This window comes from Erinaceus europaeus, chromosome 13 (genome assembly GCF_950295315.1).
Source record: "Erinaceus europaeus chromosome 13, mEriEur2.1, whole genome shotgun sequence".
NCBI classification, from domain to species: domain Eukaryota; kingdom Metazoa; phylum Chordata; class Mammalia; order Eulipotyphla; family Erinaceidae; genus Erinaceus; species Erinaceus europaeus.
In genome coordinates this window covers 5,945,069-5,963,651 of record NC_080174.1, presented here as the reverse complement: position 1 = coordinate 5,963,651, position 18,583 = coordinate 5,945,069, and the positions used below count along the sequence as shown (strand labels likewise).

The 18,583-nt window shown below is 52.8% G+C and overlaps 1 protein-coding gene and 1 long non-coding RNA gene across 2 annotated transcripts in view; one reads left to right on the top strand and one right to left on the bottom strand.

Annotated features, from left to right (window-relative positions):
* Window positions 1-1,856: 1,856 nt before the first annotated feature.
* On the top strand, window positions 1,857-11,086 carry LOC132542470 (uncharacterized). The gene is made up of 3 exons (XR_009553478.1): window positions 1,857-1,954; window positions 4,347-4,467; window positions 10,935-11,086. It is a non-coding gene; the product is annotated as an uncharacterized LOC132542470 (long non-coding RNA).
* A 3,601-nt stretch (window positions 11,087-14,687) lies between these two features.
* Window positions 14,688-18,583, bottom strand: part of RSPH3 (radial spoke head 3) — a 14,252-nt gene continuing 10,356 nt past the window's right edge. Inside the window, exons 5-8 of the mRNA XM_060205120.1 lie at window positions 18,245-18,581; window positions 16,685-16,847; window positions 16,154-16,240; window positions 14,688-15,118 (exon numbers count right to left, since the gene is read on the bottom strand). Coding sequence (XP_060061103.1) covers window positions 14,817-15,118; window positions 16,154-16,240; window positions 16,685-16,847; window positions 18,245-18,581 — 889 coding nt within the window. The 3' untranslated portion in view covers window positions 14,688-14,816. The remainder of the gene's footprint in view (window positions 15,119-16,153; window positions 16,241-16,684; window positions 16,848-18,244; window positions 18,582-18,583) is intronic.

Sequence of the window (18,583 nt, the reverse complement as noted above, 5' to 3'; positions counted from 1 at the left end):
CAGCCTGCCCTCCCCACTCAGCAACCCCCTCTGGGACCCCCTGCTGCCCCTGATGTCACGGCCCAGGAATGCAACTGCCACCAGTAACCACAGGAAGGACAAAGGCCTGGTGTGTTCAAACCTCAAGTCCCAGACACTCTCTGAAAACCCCATCTGTAGCTTCACAGTCGACTTTTGCTTGTAGCAGCACAGAATTCCCTCACGGTAACCGAGCAGAGCAGGAGGAAAGCTACTAGCATGCATATTGTAAAGACAAAACCTTGGTCTCTTCTGAGTATTTACTGGTGTTTGCTGCAGTTTGAAAATACCAGGAACAGACAAGCAAAACTACAACTGAGAAGGACTCTCTCAAGTCCCAGGTTCAATCCCCCAAACCACCATAAACCTTGGTTAAAGTATATGTAAATTTATATATATATTTACTTATAAGGGTGTGTAGGGGGAGAGAAACAGAGCATCATTCTAACGCCAGAGATGAAACTTGAGAGCCTCCACTTTATTGCCCCCCCCCTCTTTCATACAGAGAAACTGAGATGGAAGGGGGAGGCAGAGGGAGGGAGAAGAGATACACCTGCAGCACCACCTATTAACAAAAAGAAAAAGAGAAGGACAAAAAGAGAAGGAAACAGAAAAAGAGAAGGACAAAAAGAGAAGGGTGTTGCGGGGGGGAGGGAGGTTCTGAAGATCAGATTTCCTTTTCTTCCCTAGGTCAATGCTTTGCTCCTCTTTCTTTTTAAGAGGTTTTTATTTATTTATTATTGGACAGAGACAGAAACAGTGAGGGGAGGGGGAGATAGAGAGGGAGAGAGACAGAGAGACGCCTGCAGCCCTGTTTCACCACTCGTGAAGTTTCCCCCTGTAGGTGGGGTCCAGGGATTTGAACCTGCGTCCCTGCACACTGTGATGTGAGCGCTCAAGCAAGTGCACCACCACCTGGTCCCCCCCCCCCCCCCGCTCTCTTTTTTTTTAAACAATTTTTTTTAAGCTTTCTTTTTGGTTTCCCTCGTCAATGGTTGTGTGTTATTTATTTTAAGAATCTGTATCATGGGAGTCGTGTGGTAGCACAGCGGGTTAAGCGCACATGGCACAAAGTGCAGGGACCGGCTGAAGGATCCCGGTTCGAGCCCCCGGCTCCACACCTGCAGGGGAGTCGCTTCACAGGCGGTGAAGCAGGTCTGCAGGTGTCTGTCTGTCTTTCTCTCCCCTTCTCTGTCTTCCCGTCCTCTCTCCATTTCTCTCTGTCCTGTCCAACAACGACGACAACAATAATAGATGCAACAATAGAAAAACAAGGACAACAAAAGGGAATAAATAAATAAATATCTTTTACAAAAAGAATCTGTATCATTTTTCAACTCTGTTTCTAACAGCCTCCTTTCTCCAGATGGATGGACCATGTTTATTCAGAAGCAGGAAGAACTCAAATTTTTTTTTTTTTTTTACTAGTGCGTCCTCAAAATTGCTGGGAAGTGAAGTTATAGATTCAGCTGCTTTGCAGGCCTCCTAGGAAACTAGCTTCTCTTCTGTTTTCACGCTCTAGAGAAGAGACTCGAGTATTTATCAGAACATCATGACATCATTGCAGGCCCCAGGCCCCCCAGACTGGAGTGGGGTCCCACACTCGGTGTCCAGGCCAGTGGGCGGTGTCCTGTGTCTGGGCAGTTTGCTCACACTGGCTCTTTTGTTGCTTGTGCTCCTCAGATGAAAAGGAATTCGGCAGCGTCAGCGGTCTGAGGCCTGTTTCCCAGACAGATGGGGAGGGAGGCTGCGAGAGGGGGTGGGTGAGTGTGAGTGTGTGTGTGGGGGGGGCGGGGAGGAGTGGGTCCAGCATCAGCCTCACTGCTCTGCTGCTGGTCTACACTGCCTGCTGCTCGGGCCTTTGGTCAGAAAGAGGTGACTCCAGGGGCTTCTTCCCCTTTGCTTCAGTCCTCGGGCAACTGCACAGTACTAAGGGGTTAGTTCTGAGCACTGGTGGCTCCCATTCTGGTCTGGTGATGTCAGCCGGACGGTGGAGGTCTGGGCTGGGGGGACACAGCTCCCTCTCTGCTCCCAGTCACCCTGTCTTACTGCCTAGAGGGTGTGTGAGGGTGTCTAACTACTGGCCTTCTGTCTGGGTCTGGCTTGTGGGGCAGGGGGGGGGGGAGGGGGGAGGAGGGTGCTCGGGGCAGGGGGAGTGGGGGCTGGTCTCCACAGGAGAAGCAACAGGGACCGAGGAGTGGTTTGTCTGGTAGAGTGTTACCAGGTGGAAAGACCAAGGCTCAAGCCCCAGATCCCCATCTGCAGGAGGGAAGCTTCATAAGTGGTGACTATCTCTTATCTTCTTTCTTAATTTCTCTCTGTTTCTAGGGGGTCTCTCCTCTCTCAGCACCATAAACAGCACCCAGGGAGCCCATGGAGGGTGGGCAGGGCTGTGGGGTCTCTCCTCTTCCAGCACCAGGCACAGCACCCAGGGAGGCCTGTGGAGGGTGGAGCAGGGCTGTGGGGTGTCTCCTCTCTTAGCACCATGCACGGCGCCCAGGGAGCCCCATGGATAGAGGGGCAGGACTGAGGGGTCTCTCCTCTCTCAGTACCAGGCACAGCACCCAGGGAGCCCATGGAGGGTGGGCAGGGCTGTGGGGTCTCTCCTCTCTAAGCACCATGGACAGCACCCAGGGAGCCACATGGAGGGTGGGCAGGGCTGTGGGGTCTCTCCTCTCTCAGTACCCTGCACAGCACCCAGGGAGCCCCATGGAGGGTGGGCAGGGCTGTGGGGTCTCTCCTCTCAGCACCCTGCACAGCACCCAGGGAGCCCCATGGAGGGTGGGCAGGGCTGTGGGGTCTCTCCTCTCTCAGCACCCTGCACAGCACCCAGGGAGCCCCATGGAGGGTGGAGCAGGGCTGTGGGGTGTCTCCTCTCTTAGCACCATGCACAGCACCCAGGGAGCCCCATGGAGGGTGGAGCAGGGCTGTGGGGTCTCTCCTCTCTCAGTACCAGGCACAGCACCCAGGGAGCCCCAGGGAGGGTGGGCAGGGCTGTGGGGTCTCTCCTCTCACAGCACCAGGCACAGCACCCAGGGAGCCCCATGGAGGGTGGGGCAGGGCTGTGGGGTCTCTCCTCTCTCAGCACCATGCACAGCACCCAGGGAGCTCCATGGAGGGTGGGGCAGGGCTGTGGGGTCTCTCCTCTCTCAGCACCATGCACAGTGCCCAGGGAGCCCCATGGAGGGTGGGCAGGGCTGTGGGGTCTCTCCTCTCTCAGCACCCTGCACAGCACCCAGGGAGCCCCATGGAGGGTGGGCAGGGCTGTGGGGTCTCTCCTCTTCCAGCACCAGGCACAGCACCCAGGGAGGCCTGTGGAGGGTGGAGCAGGGCTGTGGGGTGTCTCCTCTCTTAGCACCATGCACGGCGCCCAGGGAGCCCCATGGATAGAGGGGCAGGACTGAGGGGTCTCTCCTCTCTCAGTACCAGGCACAGCACCCAGGGAGCCCATGGAGGGTGGGCAGGGCTGTGGGGTCTCTCCTCTCTAAGCACCATGGACAGCACCCAGGGAGCCACATGGAGGGTGGGCAGGGCTGTGGGGTCTCTCCTCTCTCAGCACCAGGCACAGCACCCAGGGAGCCCCATGGAGGGTGGGCAGGGCTGTGGGGTCTCTCCTCTCTCAGCACCCTGCACAGCACCCAGGGAGCCCCATGGAGGATGGGCAGGGCTGTGGGGTCTCTCCTCTCAGCACCCTGCACAGCACCCAGGGAGTCCCACGGAGGGTGGGCAGGGCTGTGGGGTCTCTCCTCTCTCAGCACCCTGCACAGCACCCAGGGAGCTCCATGGAGGGTGGGGCAGGGCTGTGGGGTCTCTCCTCTCTCAGCACCATGCACAGTGCCCAGGGAGCCCCATGGAGGGTGGGCAGGGCTGTGGGGTCTCTCCTCTCTCAGCACCCTGCACAGCACCCAGGGAGCCCCATGGAGGGTGGGCAGGGCTGTGGGGGTCTCTCCTCTCTCAGCACCATGGACAGCACCCAGGGAGCCCATGGAGGGTGGGCAGGGCTGTGTGTGTGGGGAGTCTCTCTGTCCTCTGGCAGTCTGCATTCCCATCAGGTCTCTCTTCAGTTCCCTGAGGTGGTGCTTTCTATGTGCTGTCTGGTTGGCAGCTGTCCTGTGTGGACATATGGAGTCCTCCAGTCCTAACTGGAAATGGACATTCCAACTGTCCTTCTAGACACAGGATGGTCTGAGTGCAAAAACTGCCATCTTTCTTATTGTCTTTATTTATTTATTGGCTAGAGACAGCCAGAAACCCGAGAAGAAAGGAAGAGATAGGAAGAGAGACACCTGTAGCCCTGCTTCACCACTTGCAAAACTTTCCCTGTGCAGGTGAGGAGCAGGGGCTTGGACCAAGGTCCTTGTGCATGGTGACATATGCGCTCAACCAGGTGAGCCACCACCTGGCCCCCCAACTATCACTTACACAACTTGCAGAGACTTCGGTGGGAAGGTAAGAAGCTGGCACATTCTCTCCAGAGAGCAGCTGAAGCCCAGAGGTATTAAAAGGCCAAAGTCTCTCCGTGACTAACAGCCGGCCACGGTTCAACAGATGACTACACCTTAGGCAGTGCTGGTAATGAGGATTGAGTCAGACAGGAAAATGCAGAGGAGAGTGATAAAACTTAGAGGAAAACGAGTGTGGACATGATCCTGATTTTATGGAGTTCTAAACGCTCACATTCAAGGGGAGGGCTGGAAGGGATGATGACAGGTACTGACCTCTGTCAATTTCTGGGGGTGATGTTACAGGTACTTTTTAAAAGTCCTTTTTAATGACCTCTAAACAGTCTCAGTAAAATAAAAACAAAATCAACAACAAAGCTCCTCTTGAACGCTCAGATCTTAAAAGTCAAATGCTAGAAAGTAGACTTCCCATTCCTATTATTTCTACTATAAAGAACATTTACTTTCCTTTATTTATTTTTTTATTTATAAAAAGGAAACATTGAAAAAACCATAGATTAAGAGGGGTACAACTTCACACAATTCCCACCACCAGAACTCTGTATCCCCTCCCCTCCCCTGATAGCTTTCCTATTCTTTATCCCTCTGGGAGTATGGACTCAGGGTCATTGTGGGATGCAGAAAGTGGAAGGTCTGGCTTCTGTAACTGCTTCCTCGCTGAACATGGGCGTTGACAGGTGGATCCATACTCCCAGCCTGTCTTTCTCTTTCCCTAGTGGGGAATGGCTCTGAGGAAGCGGAGCTCCAGGACACATTGGTGGGGTTGTCTGTCCAGGGAAGTCTGGTTGACATCATGCTGGCATCTGGAACCTTGTGGTTGACAAGAGAGTTAACATGCAAAGCCAAACAAATTGTTGACCAATCATGGACCTAAGGGCTGGAATAGTGCAGATGAAGAGTTGGGGAGTCCTCCATTTTGTAGACAGCTAGTAGGCATAGTTTAGTTAAATTACAAAAGGCCTGTGGCTATACTAGGTTTTTTTTTTTTCTTTTTGCCCCTGAGCCTGAAATCTGATATGCCAGTGGATCCTAATTATTGTCTGGGGAGATGATGTCATGGCTGGAAAAAGGACCAGAAAGCTGGATCAGGGAAGAGAGTAGCTCCCTAATATGGGAAAGGGGTATAAATATTGCTGAATGTAAACCCCATTGATTTGATGTGATCTGGGGCCCATATTCAGCTTAGGAGCCTCTGTGACCTCTGCATCCCTGTAGATCTGAGCTCACATTCTGTGGTCATGAGTAGGAACGTAACAAGCTGCCCCAGTATTGACCCATCTTCCTCAGGTGGAGCATAGGGTATGTGTCTAGTCTCCCTTCGGAGGATGGAACATTCTCTACCAATGTTGATCCAAGTTGAGGGCCAGGTCCTATGCGGGCCACAAAGGGGTCTATTTTGTTGTTCCTGATAGAAATGATCAGTAACAATGGAGAGAGGGGTTTATCTGAGGTTTAGGCCCATCAAGTCTGTTTGGGAATCTCAGGACTCCCCGATTAGGGCCCCAGCTGGAGGAATGGCCATAGTGACTAAAGAGTCATCCTGTGGTCTGGGAGGTGGCGCAGTAGATAAAGCATTGGACTCTCAAGCATAAGGTCCTGAGTTTGATCCCCAGCAGAACATGTACCAGTGAGGCTCCCCGGATGATGGAGTTGTGCTCTGTCTCTCTGTCTCTCAGAAACATATCAGTGCTGGGCTCTGGAGGTGGCTCAGTGGGTTAAGCCTCCACTTCCCACCTTCGAGGAGGTGGGGGTGGAGTCTCACAGATGGTAAAGCAGTGTTGCAGGTGTCTCTTTTCCATGTGAAAGTTTTATTTATTATTATTATTATTATTTTGCCAACAAGAAGCATTTATTTGTATGAGCAATTTTTTGCATTACTTCAAGTGTATCTTTTACTTATAGTTTCTTATGTTTCAAAAAAATGACAGCTAAAATATAATTAGTACTGAAGAATATTGTGGACGGTAATATATTTTATTTATTTATTTATTTTTTATTTCTTTATTGGGGAATTAATGTTTTACATTCAACAGTAAATACAATAGTTTGTACATGCATAACATTCCCCAGTTTCCCGGATAACAATACAACCCCCACTAGGTCCTCTATTACCCTTCATGGACCTGTATTCTCCCTACCCACCCACCCCAGAGTCTTTTACTTTGGTGCGATACGCCAATTCCATTTGAGGTTCTACTTGTGTTTTCTTTTCTGATCTTGTTTTTCAACTTCTGCCTGAGAGTGAGCTCATCCCATATTCATCCTTCTGTTTCTGACTTATTTCACTTAACATGATTTTTTCAAGGTTCATCCAAGATCGGCTGAAAACGGTGTAGTCACCATTTTTTACAGCTGAGTAGTATTCCATTGTATATATAGACCACAACTTGCTCAGCCACTCATCTGCTGTTGGACACCTGGGTTGCTTCCAGGTTTTGGCTATTACAAATTGTGCTGCCAAGAACATATGTGTACACAGATCTTTTTGGATGGATGTGTTGGGTTCCTTAGGATATATCCCAGGAGGGGAATTGCAGGGTCATAGGGTAGGTCCATTTCTAGCCTTCTGAGAGTTCTCCAGACTGTTCTCCACAGAGGTTGGACCCATTGACATTCCAACCAGCAGTGTAGAAGGGTTCCTTTGACCCCACAGTGGATGGTAATATTACTTTATCTTTTTTATTTTCTCACCACTCCAGTCAACAAAGGTCTGTGTCCCCACCCCACTCCCCTAGATAACCACTCTAGTTCTCCCACAGTCTGAGATAGATGTTGACTTTTTTTTTTTCAGATTTGTGTGCTCAATTCTCTCTCTTTAAAAATATTTATTGGGGCCAAGTGGTGGCGCACCTGGCTGAGTGCACATGTTACAGTGCGCAAGGAGCAGGTTCAAGCCCCCGGTCTCCACCTGCAGGGGAAAAGCTTTGCAAGTGGTGAAGCAGGGCTTCTGGTCTCTCTCTCTCTCTCTCTCTCTCCCCCTTCTCCTCTCAATTTCTGGTTGTTGCTATCCAGTAAATAAATAAAGATAATTTAAAAATAAATAAAACATTTATTATTGGATAGAGCTAGAAACTGAGAAGGGAGAGGGACATAGAGAGGGAGAGAGACAGAGAGACACCTGCAGCCCTGCTTCACTGCTTGTGAAGCTTTCCCCCTGCAGGTGGGGACCAGGGGCTTGAACCTGGGTCCTTGTGCTCTGCCATGTGTGCCCTCAGTCAGGTGCGCCCCGCCCCCCCATGTTCAGTTCCCTGGATTCTGCCTAAGAGTGAAGTCATTCGGCACTGTCCACACCTCTCTTGCTTTATTGAGCTTCACTTTCTCCGATCCCACCCACTTTACCCTGAAGGACACAGTATCACCTTTTTTTTTTTTCTTTCTGAGGACTATGTCCCATACCTTTTTTATCCAGTCATCGGTCAAAGGGCATTTTGATTGTTTCCAAGTTCTTGCTATTGTGAATAAAGCAGTCATGAATGTTGGGGCGCACATATCCCTGTGAATCAGTATTATTATATATCTTTTAGGTAAATGACTAGCAGTGGAATTGTAGCTGTTTAAGATCTCTCCTGGGGCCAGGCGGTAGTGCACCTGTCACAATGCACAAGGCCCCAGGTTCAAGCCCTTGGTCCTCACCTGCAGGGGGAAAACTTCATGAGTGGTGAAGTAGGGCTGTGTGTGTGTCTCTCTCCTCCCATCTCAATTTCTCTCTGCCTCTATCCAATAAAAAAGATCTTTTTAAAAAAGGAAAAAGGAAAATAATCTTAAAAAATAGAAGAAGTCTCTCCATACTGTCCTCCACAGGGACTGCACCAATGGCTGTGGGCATCTGTCGGTCTCCCCTCTCAGTTTCTCTATCAACAAAAGAAAATAGTGGGGCAGTTCGTGTGTGTGTGTGTGTGTGTGTGTGTGTGTGTGTGTGTGTGTGTGTGTGTCAGGAGCAGTGGACTGATCCCACAGACATGAGACCCAGTGATAGCTCCTGGTGGCAACAAGAAGTAAATAAATATAAATTCCACTAGTTTGGACTCTCCATGGAGTAGGGTCCTGCTTTTGAAGTCTGTCCAAGTCACTTGTGGACAGAGTTAAGGCGACTTTCAGACTTTACTGACATCTAGCGGCCACTGTGGGTAATGACATGCTCTAAAAGGTGACATCACAGACACAAATATTTGCCAGTCAAGACAATGACAAATAAATATGATGAACATGTGTTTCGGTGTCCCCGGGGTTGAGCTCGAATAGGGCTGGCAAGGTAGCTCACTCGTACAGTGCGCTGCTTGGCCGTGTGTGTGACCCAGGTTTGAGCCTAGCCTCCGCTGTCTCTATCTAAAACAGACAAACAAAAAAAATTATTGATAATAATGACCGTAAACAATTCCAATTATAGGGTCCAAGTGGTGGTGCAGGTGGTTGGGCTCACAAGTTATAATCCACAAGGACCCAGGTTCAAGCCCCTGGTCACCACCTGCAGTGGGGAAGCTTAATGAACAGTAAAGCAGGGCTGTAGGTTTATTTCTCTCTCCATCTCTCTCTCTCCAGGGTGACTGCTGGGGCTCAGTTCTGGCACAATGAATCAACTCACTGTTCCTGGTGGTCATTTTCCCCCCATTTTACTGGATTAGATGTAAACTGAGAGTGGAGGGGAGATAGAGAGGGAGCAAGAGAGAGACACCTTCAGACCAGCTTCTCCTCTCGTGAAGCAGATCCTCTGCACATGGGGAGCCTCGGACTTGAACCCAAATCCTTGCACTTACTTCTATGTGTGATTAACTTGTTGCACCACCTCCTAGCCCCCTTCTCTGTCTCTATTTTCCTCTTCCTTCTCAATTTATTTGTCTTGTCAAATGAAATAAAATAAACAACTAATTAATATTTATTTAATATCTAAAATATAAAATAGAAGAGAGAAAAATAAATTATAAAACACACTTTTAAAAAGAAAAAGATAAAACACACTTGGTCTTGTCTGCTCAAACTTAACCACCTAGTAAATTCTAGGATGACTTTTTATATATTTTTATTATCTTTATTTATATTTTGGATAGAGACAGCCAGAAAGTGAGAGGGAAAGGGGTGATAGACAGGGAGAGAGACAGAGAGACACCTGCATCCCTGTTCACCACTCATATAGCTTTCCCCCTGCAGGTGGGGACCAGGGGCTCGAACCTGGGTCCCCATGCACTATAACATGTGCGCTCAACCAGGTGCGCCACCACCCAGCTCCTAGGATGGCTATTAAGACTGTTTAATAGGAGTCGGGCGGTGGCGCAGTGGGTTAAGTGCACGTGGCGCAACCGGCGTAAGGATCCCGGTTCGAGCCCCCGGCTCCCCACCTGCAGGGGAGTGGCTTCACGGGTGGTGAAGCAGGTCTGCAGGTGTCTGTCTTTCTCTCCCCTCTCTCTCTGTCTTCCCCTCCTCTCTCCATTTCTCTCTGTCCTATCCAACAACAAAGCAACGTCAACAATGGCAATAATGACCGCAACGAGGCTGCAACAACTAGGGCAACAAAAGGGGGGGAAAATGGCCTCCAGGAGCGGTGGATTCATGGTGCAGGCACCGAGCCCAGCAATAACCCTGGAGGAAAAAAAAAAAAAGACTGTTTGCTGAGATGGAACTAATGCAGCAAGGGGGCCCCCAAGTCTGACCCTGGTATTGAATGCCTTGTGGAACACTTAATTTTATTATTTTTTCTAAAGCCTCCCCCTCCCACCCCAGTGTCTTTGCTTTGTACAACAAACCCAGTACAAGTTCTGCTTTGTGTTTTCTTTTTTTCAACTTTTTAAAATTATTATTAGTGATTTAATAATGATCGACAAGACTGTGGGACAAGAGGGGCTCCATACAGTTTCCACCACATGAGCTCTGTGTCCCAGCCCCTTCACTGGAAGTTCTCCTAATTTTGTGGAGTTGTCATTTACAGTCCTCCCTTGAGCCTCACAATGGCTCGAGGGGGCTTAGAAGAAGGCGGGAGGTAGGGAGTCGGGCAGTAGTGAGGTGGGTTAAGCGCAGGTGGCGCAAAGTGCAAGGACCCTGGTTCGAGCCCCCGGCTCCCCACCTGCAGGGACGTCGCTTCACAGGCCGTGAAGCAGGTCTGCAGGTGTCTGTCTTTCTCTCCCCCTCTGTCTTCCCCTCCTCTCTCCATTTCTCTCTGTCCTATCCAACAACGATGACATCAATAACTACAACAATAAAACAACAAGGGCAACAAAAGGGAATAAATAAGTATTATTTAAAAAAAAAGAAGGTGGGAGGTTAGAAACCAGATATGAGGGCTGGGGAGATAGCATCACGGTTCTGCAGAAGACTCTCCTGCTTGAGGCTTCAAAGTCCTAGGTTCAATCCCCAGCACCACCATCAGCCGGATCTGAGTAGGATTCTAGTTTCTCTCTCTCTCTCAAACAAAACATTAAAGAAGTGAGGTTCAGGCTTTAGCTTATGTCCTGTCACTTGCAGGGCAGGTGACTTACACTCCCTGCGCTGTGGCCTCCTCCTGACACCCTGCTCCACTCAGCTCCTGGGCTCCGCCACGCCCACAGCCTCCTGGGGCGCCTGTCACCCCACCACGCTGCCAGCACTTACAGAAGTCTCAATCCCCTGGGAATGAAAATCCGCATGCCGCACCGTGAACGTGTTACCATGCACAAGGACCTGGGTTCAAGCCCCTGCTCCCTAGCTTCAGGGGGAAGCTTGAGAATCCGGCATGAAGCCCAGCCAGTCTATCTTGGCGTTACTCTCGATCGCACTCTGTCATTTCACGAACATCTCATAAAATCTGCAGCAAAGGTGGGCGCGAGGAATCACATCATTGCAAGACTGGCCAGCTCCTCATGGGGCGCGAGCGCTTCCACACTGCGATCATCATCTCTGGCATTATGCTATTCCACTGCAGAATACTGTGCCCCAGGATGGTTCCGTAGCCCCCATGTCCACTTGGTCGATTCCAAATTATATTCCTCCATGAGGATAATTTCTGGAACCATCCATTCCACCCCGGTTCCATGGCTGCCAGTTCTTAGCAACATCCCCCCGCCAGATATTCGTCGGGATGCGGCATCATCTAAGTTCATTTCCCACGTCTACGCTCGGCCGGACCTGCCAATATACGCGGATATCTTCACCCACCCTGTCCAACGCTTGACGTCTCGTCACCCAATCTGGTCCCCTACGCCTACACTGAACTTCTCTGTTCCAGACTCTTGGAAACAGAGCTGGCAGTCAGCTGAGGTCAAGAACAAACACCTCATCACAGACCCCTGCAAGCGTCCACCCGGCTTTGACCTAGCACGTTATGATCGGGCCCTCCTCAATCGCTATCGAACAGGCCATGGCCGGTGCGCCGCTATGTTCCATCGCTGGGGAGCCAGAGACGACCCGAACTGCCCCTGCGGCTCCAGACAGACTATGACCCACATAGTCAACGACTGCCACCTCTCCAGATTCAAAGGAGGTCTCGAAACTTTACATCAGGCTCAACCTGATGCTGTTGACTGGCTACGGAAGAAGGGCAAACGCTAGAAGAAGAAGGGGGAAGCTTCATAGTGAAGTTGGGCTGCAAATGTCTCTCTCTCTCTCTCACTTTCTCTGTCCTATCAAATGAAATAAAGCTGAATAAAATCAACTTTAAAAAACCAGACATTGTCATGCTTCTGACAGTAAAGCGATGAGCCCCCTTTGAAAGGTTCTATGGATAGTCCTTCACCAAAGAAAAATGGAATCACCTTATGATCCAACAATGCCACTGCTAGGCACTTATCCAAAGGACACACAAACACTAATGAGCGAAGACACACGCACCCCTGTGTTCATAGCCACATTATTCACAATAGCCAAAGACGGGAAGTAGCCTAGGTGCCCACTGACGGATGACTGCCTAAAGAAGTTAAGGGATATAGACTCCATGGAATATTACTCTGCAGTCAAAAAGATGCAATCCTGTCCTTTGGGACAAAATGGATGGAACTGGAGGTGATGATGCTTAGCAAAGGAAGGAGGCAAAAGACAACCACTGGATGGTTTCACTTATGTGTACAATGCATATCACTGAAACAAGAGCTAGAAAAACATGGGAGGGGCTGGGCAGTTACACACTTGGTAAGACACAGATCACCATGCACCATCCAGGTCTGAGCCCCTGGCTCCCCACTTGTAGGGGGAGACACTTCACAAGTGGCAAAACAGGTCTGCAGGCTATCTTCTGGTAACAAATAACAAAGTGCAATGTAGACACTTGGGCTGAATGGCTTAAGACTTGCAGGCTACCTCACAGCACCACCACAGCTTCCTGTGCTGGACACGGTCTGGGGAAACCAGGTTGATAACCACCTCATGCCTCAGAGGGCTCTGGAGATGGAGTGGAGAGAACAAATTGGAGAGTCCAATCCTGCAGGAAAAAATTCCCCTGAAAACTAATGGCAGAAAGCCAGGTGCGGGACCAGGGGCTAGCTGAGCGGGAGGGCGCAGGCCATGCATGAGTGAGGCCTCGAGTTTGATTCCCGGCACCTCAGATGTCAGAACAGTTCTCTGATCTCTGAGCTGTAGAGATCATGATAAAATGAAAGTTACGGGGTAACTGGGAGCTCTCTGTACCCTGACCCTAACAGGGACTGTTAGCGGAGTTTTAACAAGACAAAGAGAAGCAGGCCTAGTGGGCGGAGTGTCGGGCTCTCAAACAAGAGGCCCTGGGCTCCAGCCCCGCATCTCATGTGCCAGAGTGATGCCCCAGTTCTATCTCCCTTCTCTTCTCTCCTCTCACTAATGTACAAATACCTGTTAACAAAGACCAAGAGATTTTTAAATATTAATACTGAAAGATCTTAGACACACTAAAAGATGAACTACACAAGCGATTTATTTGCAGTCATTATTATTTTTTGCCAAGGTGGGGCCTTGCCTGTGAGACATTTCACTACTACCAGGCCCTTTTTATTTCTGGATATAGACATCAATTGAGAGGGGAGAGGGAGAGAGACAGAGATGCCTGCAGCCCTGCTTCAACACTCATGAAGCTTCCCCCCACCCCCCCAGGTGGGGACCCGGGGCTTGAACCTGAGTCTTGTGCACCACTGTCCAGCCCACGGTCCAGGCTCTTTCATGCCAATGGTCACTGAGAGACGTAGAGAGAAGGAGAGACAGCACAGCACCGGGGCTTCCCCTGGATCCTTGCCACCCCCTGGGCTGTGAGCTTGGGCCTCACACAATGGCAGGCCGGCGCCCCACCCAGCAGGCTGTCTCTCTGCCAGGGTCGGCTCGCACTTCTGTCTGGGTCAGTCTCACTTAAAGGTGCACTTAAAGGCCCAGGGCTGATGCCAACCGGGACAGGTGGGGGGCCGCTTTGCTGATGCCCCTGCTGAGAGTCTTCCAAAGGGAGGGGCTTGAGCAGACACACCCCTAATTCAGAGTCCCCCCCAGCCTTATGGGAAGGGTGAGCACCTGTCCAACTCTACCCAGATGGGGTGGCGCACTCCTGCCTAGCTGAGCAGGGAGCACTGGCTCCCCATGATGGCACGCGGGTGCATGTCCCTGTGTGTGAAGGGCTCCTCAGGGAGAGAGACTTGGGGCCTGGCCACCCTGCTCTGACACTGAGTATCTTCTCGGTGAGTGAAAACATTAAAAGAAAGGAAGAAAGAGAAAGAAGGAAAGAAGAGAGAGATAGAGAAAGAGAAAGAGGGGGGGGGAAGGAAGGGCTGGGTGGTGGTTCACCTGGTGAGGCAGGGCTGCAGGTGTCTCTTTTCTCCCTCTCTATCTCCTCCTCACCTCTTGATTTCTCTCTGTCCTATCAAATAAATAAATGAATAAATAAATGCAAAATTAAAGGAGAAAGGAAGAAAGGAGAAACAGAAAGGAAGGAGAGAGAGGGAGAGAGGGAGAGAGGGAGAGAAGACAGAGGGAGAGGGAGAGGGAGAGGGAGAGGGAGAGGGAGAGAGGGAGAGAAGACAGAGGGAGAGGGAGAGGGAGAGGGAGAGGGAGAGAGGGAGAGAAGACAGAGGGAGAGGGAGAGGGAGAGAGGGAGAGAAGACAGAGGGAGAGGGAGAGGGAGAGGGAGAGGGAGAGGGAGAGGGAGAGGGAGAGAGAGATGGAAGCCAGGCAGGCAGCCCTCCCTCAAGTTTCAGAGCATGTCAGCTGGGGACCTTAAACTGAACTCTCTTGTTTCAGCACAGCTCCTGCCACCTGGCTGGGAGCCAAGTGAGGGAGATCTTTCTGCTTCCCTTTTTCCTTTCAAAAGGAGTTTTATTACTGCAAGTCATCAGATCTGGCCACTCTGCCAGGCAAACAGATGTGCGGACTGTCCAGGCCAAAATTCCCAGAGCCCGAGGGGCCCCGCCAGCACCCTCCTCCTTAGGGGCCCCCAATTTCAAAGGGCTCCTCCCCCTCTTCCTCCATGTATAGTCCGTCCTGCAGAGACGTGGAGTCCACCGGCCTGCCCACTGACAGCCTGGACTGTGTGGTCTGCAGCAGGTCTCTGTCCAGCAGCAGCCCCTGGGTGCCTGGAGTCAGCAGGTCCTGGGGGCCGTCAACCTCAGGGGGGTAGACCATGGTGGTCGGCGCCATGAACCCGGTTTCGGGGGCCAGGAAGGCCTGCCTGCCCATCAGGGCCTCGTACGCAGCCTGGCGCCTCTGCACCACCTCGCGGATCAGCACTGCAGGTGAGAGATGGGGGAGAGAGAGCCAGTGAGTTCACACATCTGTCTCTCTAGCTGACGCAGGGAGGAGCAGACTACTTTCAGGCAAAGCCGGACTTGGGGCCCAGGAAGTCTGGAGGGGAAAGTGTGCTGCCTTATTACGAGTGAGGTGCTGGGCTTGATCACCCCACATCATAGGACAGCACCAGGCACAGCACCTAGGGAGCCCATGGAGGGTGGGCAGGGCTGTGGGGTCTCTCCTCTCTCAGCACCCTGCACAGCACCCAGGGAGCTCATGGAGGGTGGGCAGGGCTGTGGGGTCTCTCCTCTCTCAGCACCAGGCACAGCACCCAGGGAGCCCCATGGAGGGTGGGCAGGGCTGTGGGGTGTCTCCTCTCTCAGCACCATGGACAGCACCCAGGGAGCCCCATGGAGGGTGGGCAGGGCTGTGGGGTGTCTCCTCTCTCAGCACCTTGCACAGCACCCAGGGAGCCCATGGAGGGTGGGCAGGCTGTGGGGTCTCTCCTCTCTCAGCACCATGCGCAGCACCCAGGAAGCCCCATGGAGGGTGGGCAGGACTGTGGGGGTCTCTCCTCTCTCAGCACCATGGACAGCGCCCAGGGAGCTCCATGGAGGGTGGGCAGGACTGTGGGGTGTCTCCTCTCTCAGCACCATGCACAGCACTCAGAAGTCTCATGGAGGGTGGGCAGGGCTCTCCTTTATCTCTGTGCTTCTCCCTCTCTCAAGATATGGAATGAATAAACTGGGCTGGGAGGCCCCATGGCGCCCCAGCGGCTTGTCAGAAACACAAGCTTCAGTGCCTCCTGGGACCCACTCAGCAGGTGCTGAACAGCTTGCCATTCAGAGCTCAAGGACATTGATCACTGATTCTGGTTGGGATTACAGAAAATCTAATCAAAAACACGGAGCTTAGTTAAAACACTCGAGCCTCTGTGGGTGAAACCATGTGGTGTAAAGTCCCCTCTGTGGCTGGGGCCCTGCGGACAGACACCTGGCCCCGCGCGGGAGGGGTGGCCGGCGAGCTGCACTTACTGTCCAGCACTGCCCTGCCCAGCATGCTGTGCTCCATGGCTTTGTCCACCTCGTTCAACAGCCAGGGGAGGAAGCCCACCTCGATGTCTAGAACAAACGCAGAGTCACCTCATGGGTGTCAGGGGTCAGGTCCACAGAAGCAGCGACCTGCCCACCCCAGGTCAGAGGGCTTCGCAGGCACACACACTCTCAGCGAGCGGGCTCTATGTTCTCTGCCGCAGTGAAAACATTCTCAGAAGCCACAGGCCACCCCTGGAGGTGACGGCCTTTAGAGCTGACTTCACAGGTGTGAGGGGAGAGGGGTCAGGTCTGGGGGCTGGAGGCAGAGGGATGTATCCTGGGAGCAGAGGTCCCTTGTAGACGCGGCCCAAGGACAGGGCAGGACTCACCTGGGGCAGGGCAGGGCTCACCTGGGACTAGTGGGGCAGGCGGGGCACCCGGGATGGGAGGGGCACACCTGACACTGAAGTAGACCCCTCTGGAACAGAGCAGTGCAGCTGAGGAGATCCCCAGCCCCCCTGCAGGACAGACCTCTCTCCACCGGGTCGTAGAAGTAGCCAGCGTCGCGGAGGCTCCCGAACACCGAGGGCAGCAGGTCGGACAGGTAGCGCTGGGCGAACACGCGCGCCGCAATCTTCTGCGACGTCTCCGTCTGCTTGTGCACGATCTCCCACTGCTGCTGCTTGCGGCGCTCCTAGGGGCGGCAGGGGTAGGTCAGCCATTGGGGGGGTCAGCCCTGGGGGAAGGGGGCAGTGGGGTTGAGGGAGTGGGGGGGTGCAGTGGCCTTGGCCCCAGGAACTGGCCCCTTGGACGGGGAGTGTCAGGGCTCAGCGGCCGGCCCCCCAGTGATGGTCAGCAGGTGTGGGCTTTTATCTGAGTCACAGCTGGACGGGGGGCAGCATGTCCCCCAAAAGCCCAGGCTACCCCAGACTCTGGATCCCTGTGGTCAGTGGGGAAGGTTCAGAGAGGAGAGGGGCTCCTAAACCTCGCTCCTGAGCCACCCTGAATGAAATGCAGGTGGAAAGACCCACTTGAACGTGGTTCTCCTTACGCCCCACAGAAAACTGTGTGCGTGTTCTAAATAAGTCAAAGGTAGTGGAAAAAAAAAAAAAAGAATAAGGCTTGAACTCTTGCTGAAGGCTCAAGGTGTTTTAGTAAGAAATAACATATCTATGTGTGTGTACACACACACACACACAAGTGTGCATGTTGGGGTCACACACAGGCAGCAATTCACAGCTACTCTGACCCACCTTTTCACTCGGGGCCGGGGAGAGGAGACACACACACCACCAAGTGCCACCCACCTCTTGTGGCATGTACACAGGCCAGACTGGCACCCTGCCCAGGGAATCAGTCCTGCCCAGCAGTGAAGTGTGTTCACGTGAGGACAAACACACACTGCTCTGCTGGACAGAAGGCTGTCGCACAGGTGCTCTGGTATACATGGAGCTTCTGTGGCCACGGGCCAAAGGGCACTGTCCTGGCGAGCTATGGCAGCCAGGGCGTGAGTGCCAGAGCAGTGCTCAGCTTCTGTCTCTGTCCTTCTCTTGCTAATGGATCAGTTTTGATTGAAAAGAATTCTATTAGAGACCCAGTAGTTCTGGGGTGTCCAGCAGGGAGGCTCCTGACTGCTGGAAGAAGACCAGGACTCCATGTGCCCCGTCCTCCTCCATGAAGCCTCAGGGCCGAGCGCTGCGCTTCTCCCTCTGGGATTCTCAGCAGTAAAGTTCCTTTCACATTGGGATATAGGTGACCTATTTATTTATTCAGATATTTTATTTTGGATAGAGACAGAGATAAGCTGAGAGGGCGGGGCGGTGGAGAGGAAGAGAGAGACACCTGCAGGCCTGCCCCACCGCTGGTGAAGCTCCTCTCCCCCACCCCCCGCAGGAGGGGAGCAGGGCCCGAACCTGGGTCCTCATGCCCCGGTAACACACGTGCGCTCAACCGACCACGTGCCCTGCCGTTTGCAAACAGGGATTGTAAAGCTGTGACTCAGTCCGGGGGAGATCTCTGATCTCTCTACGGGCAGAGAGCAGGGCGGGGACCCTCCAGCCCCCCACCCGGCCGGCGTGGCGGCTGCCTGACCTTCTCCTCGCGGTGCCGGCGCTCCTGCTCCTCCAGCCGCTGCACCTCGGCCAGCTCTGCGTTGCGCAGCTCTTCGTAGTTGTACTGGCGCACCTGCAAGCTGGCCAGCTCCTCCTCCTCCATCACCTCCAGCAGCGCCTGCTCGATGGTCTTGCCCACCAGCACCTCCAGCATGGGCTTCACCTCCAGGTCGAAGTCAAAGAGCTGTGGCGAGACACCGAGCGGGCGGCCGGCGTTGGGGTCGGGACGCGGAGGCCCGGGGCACGCGGGGATGGCTGGGCGGGGACCCTCGGGGTGCCTGATGCCCGGCGGATGCCTGGCCACCCTCAGACAGACCCT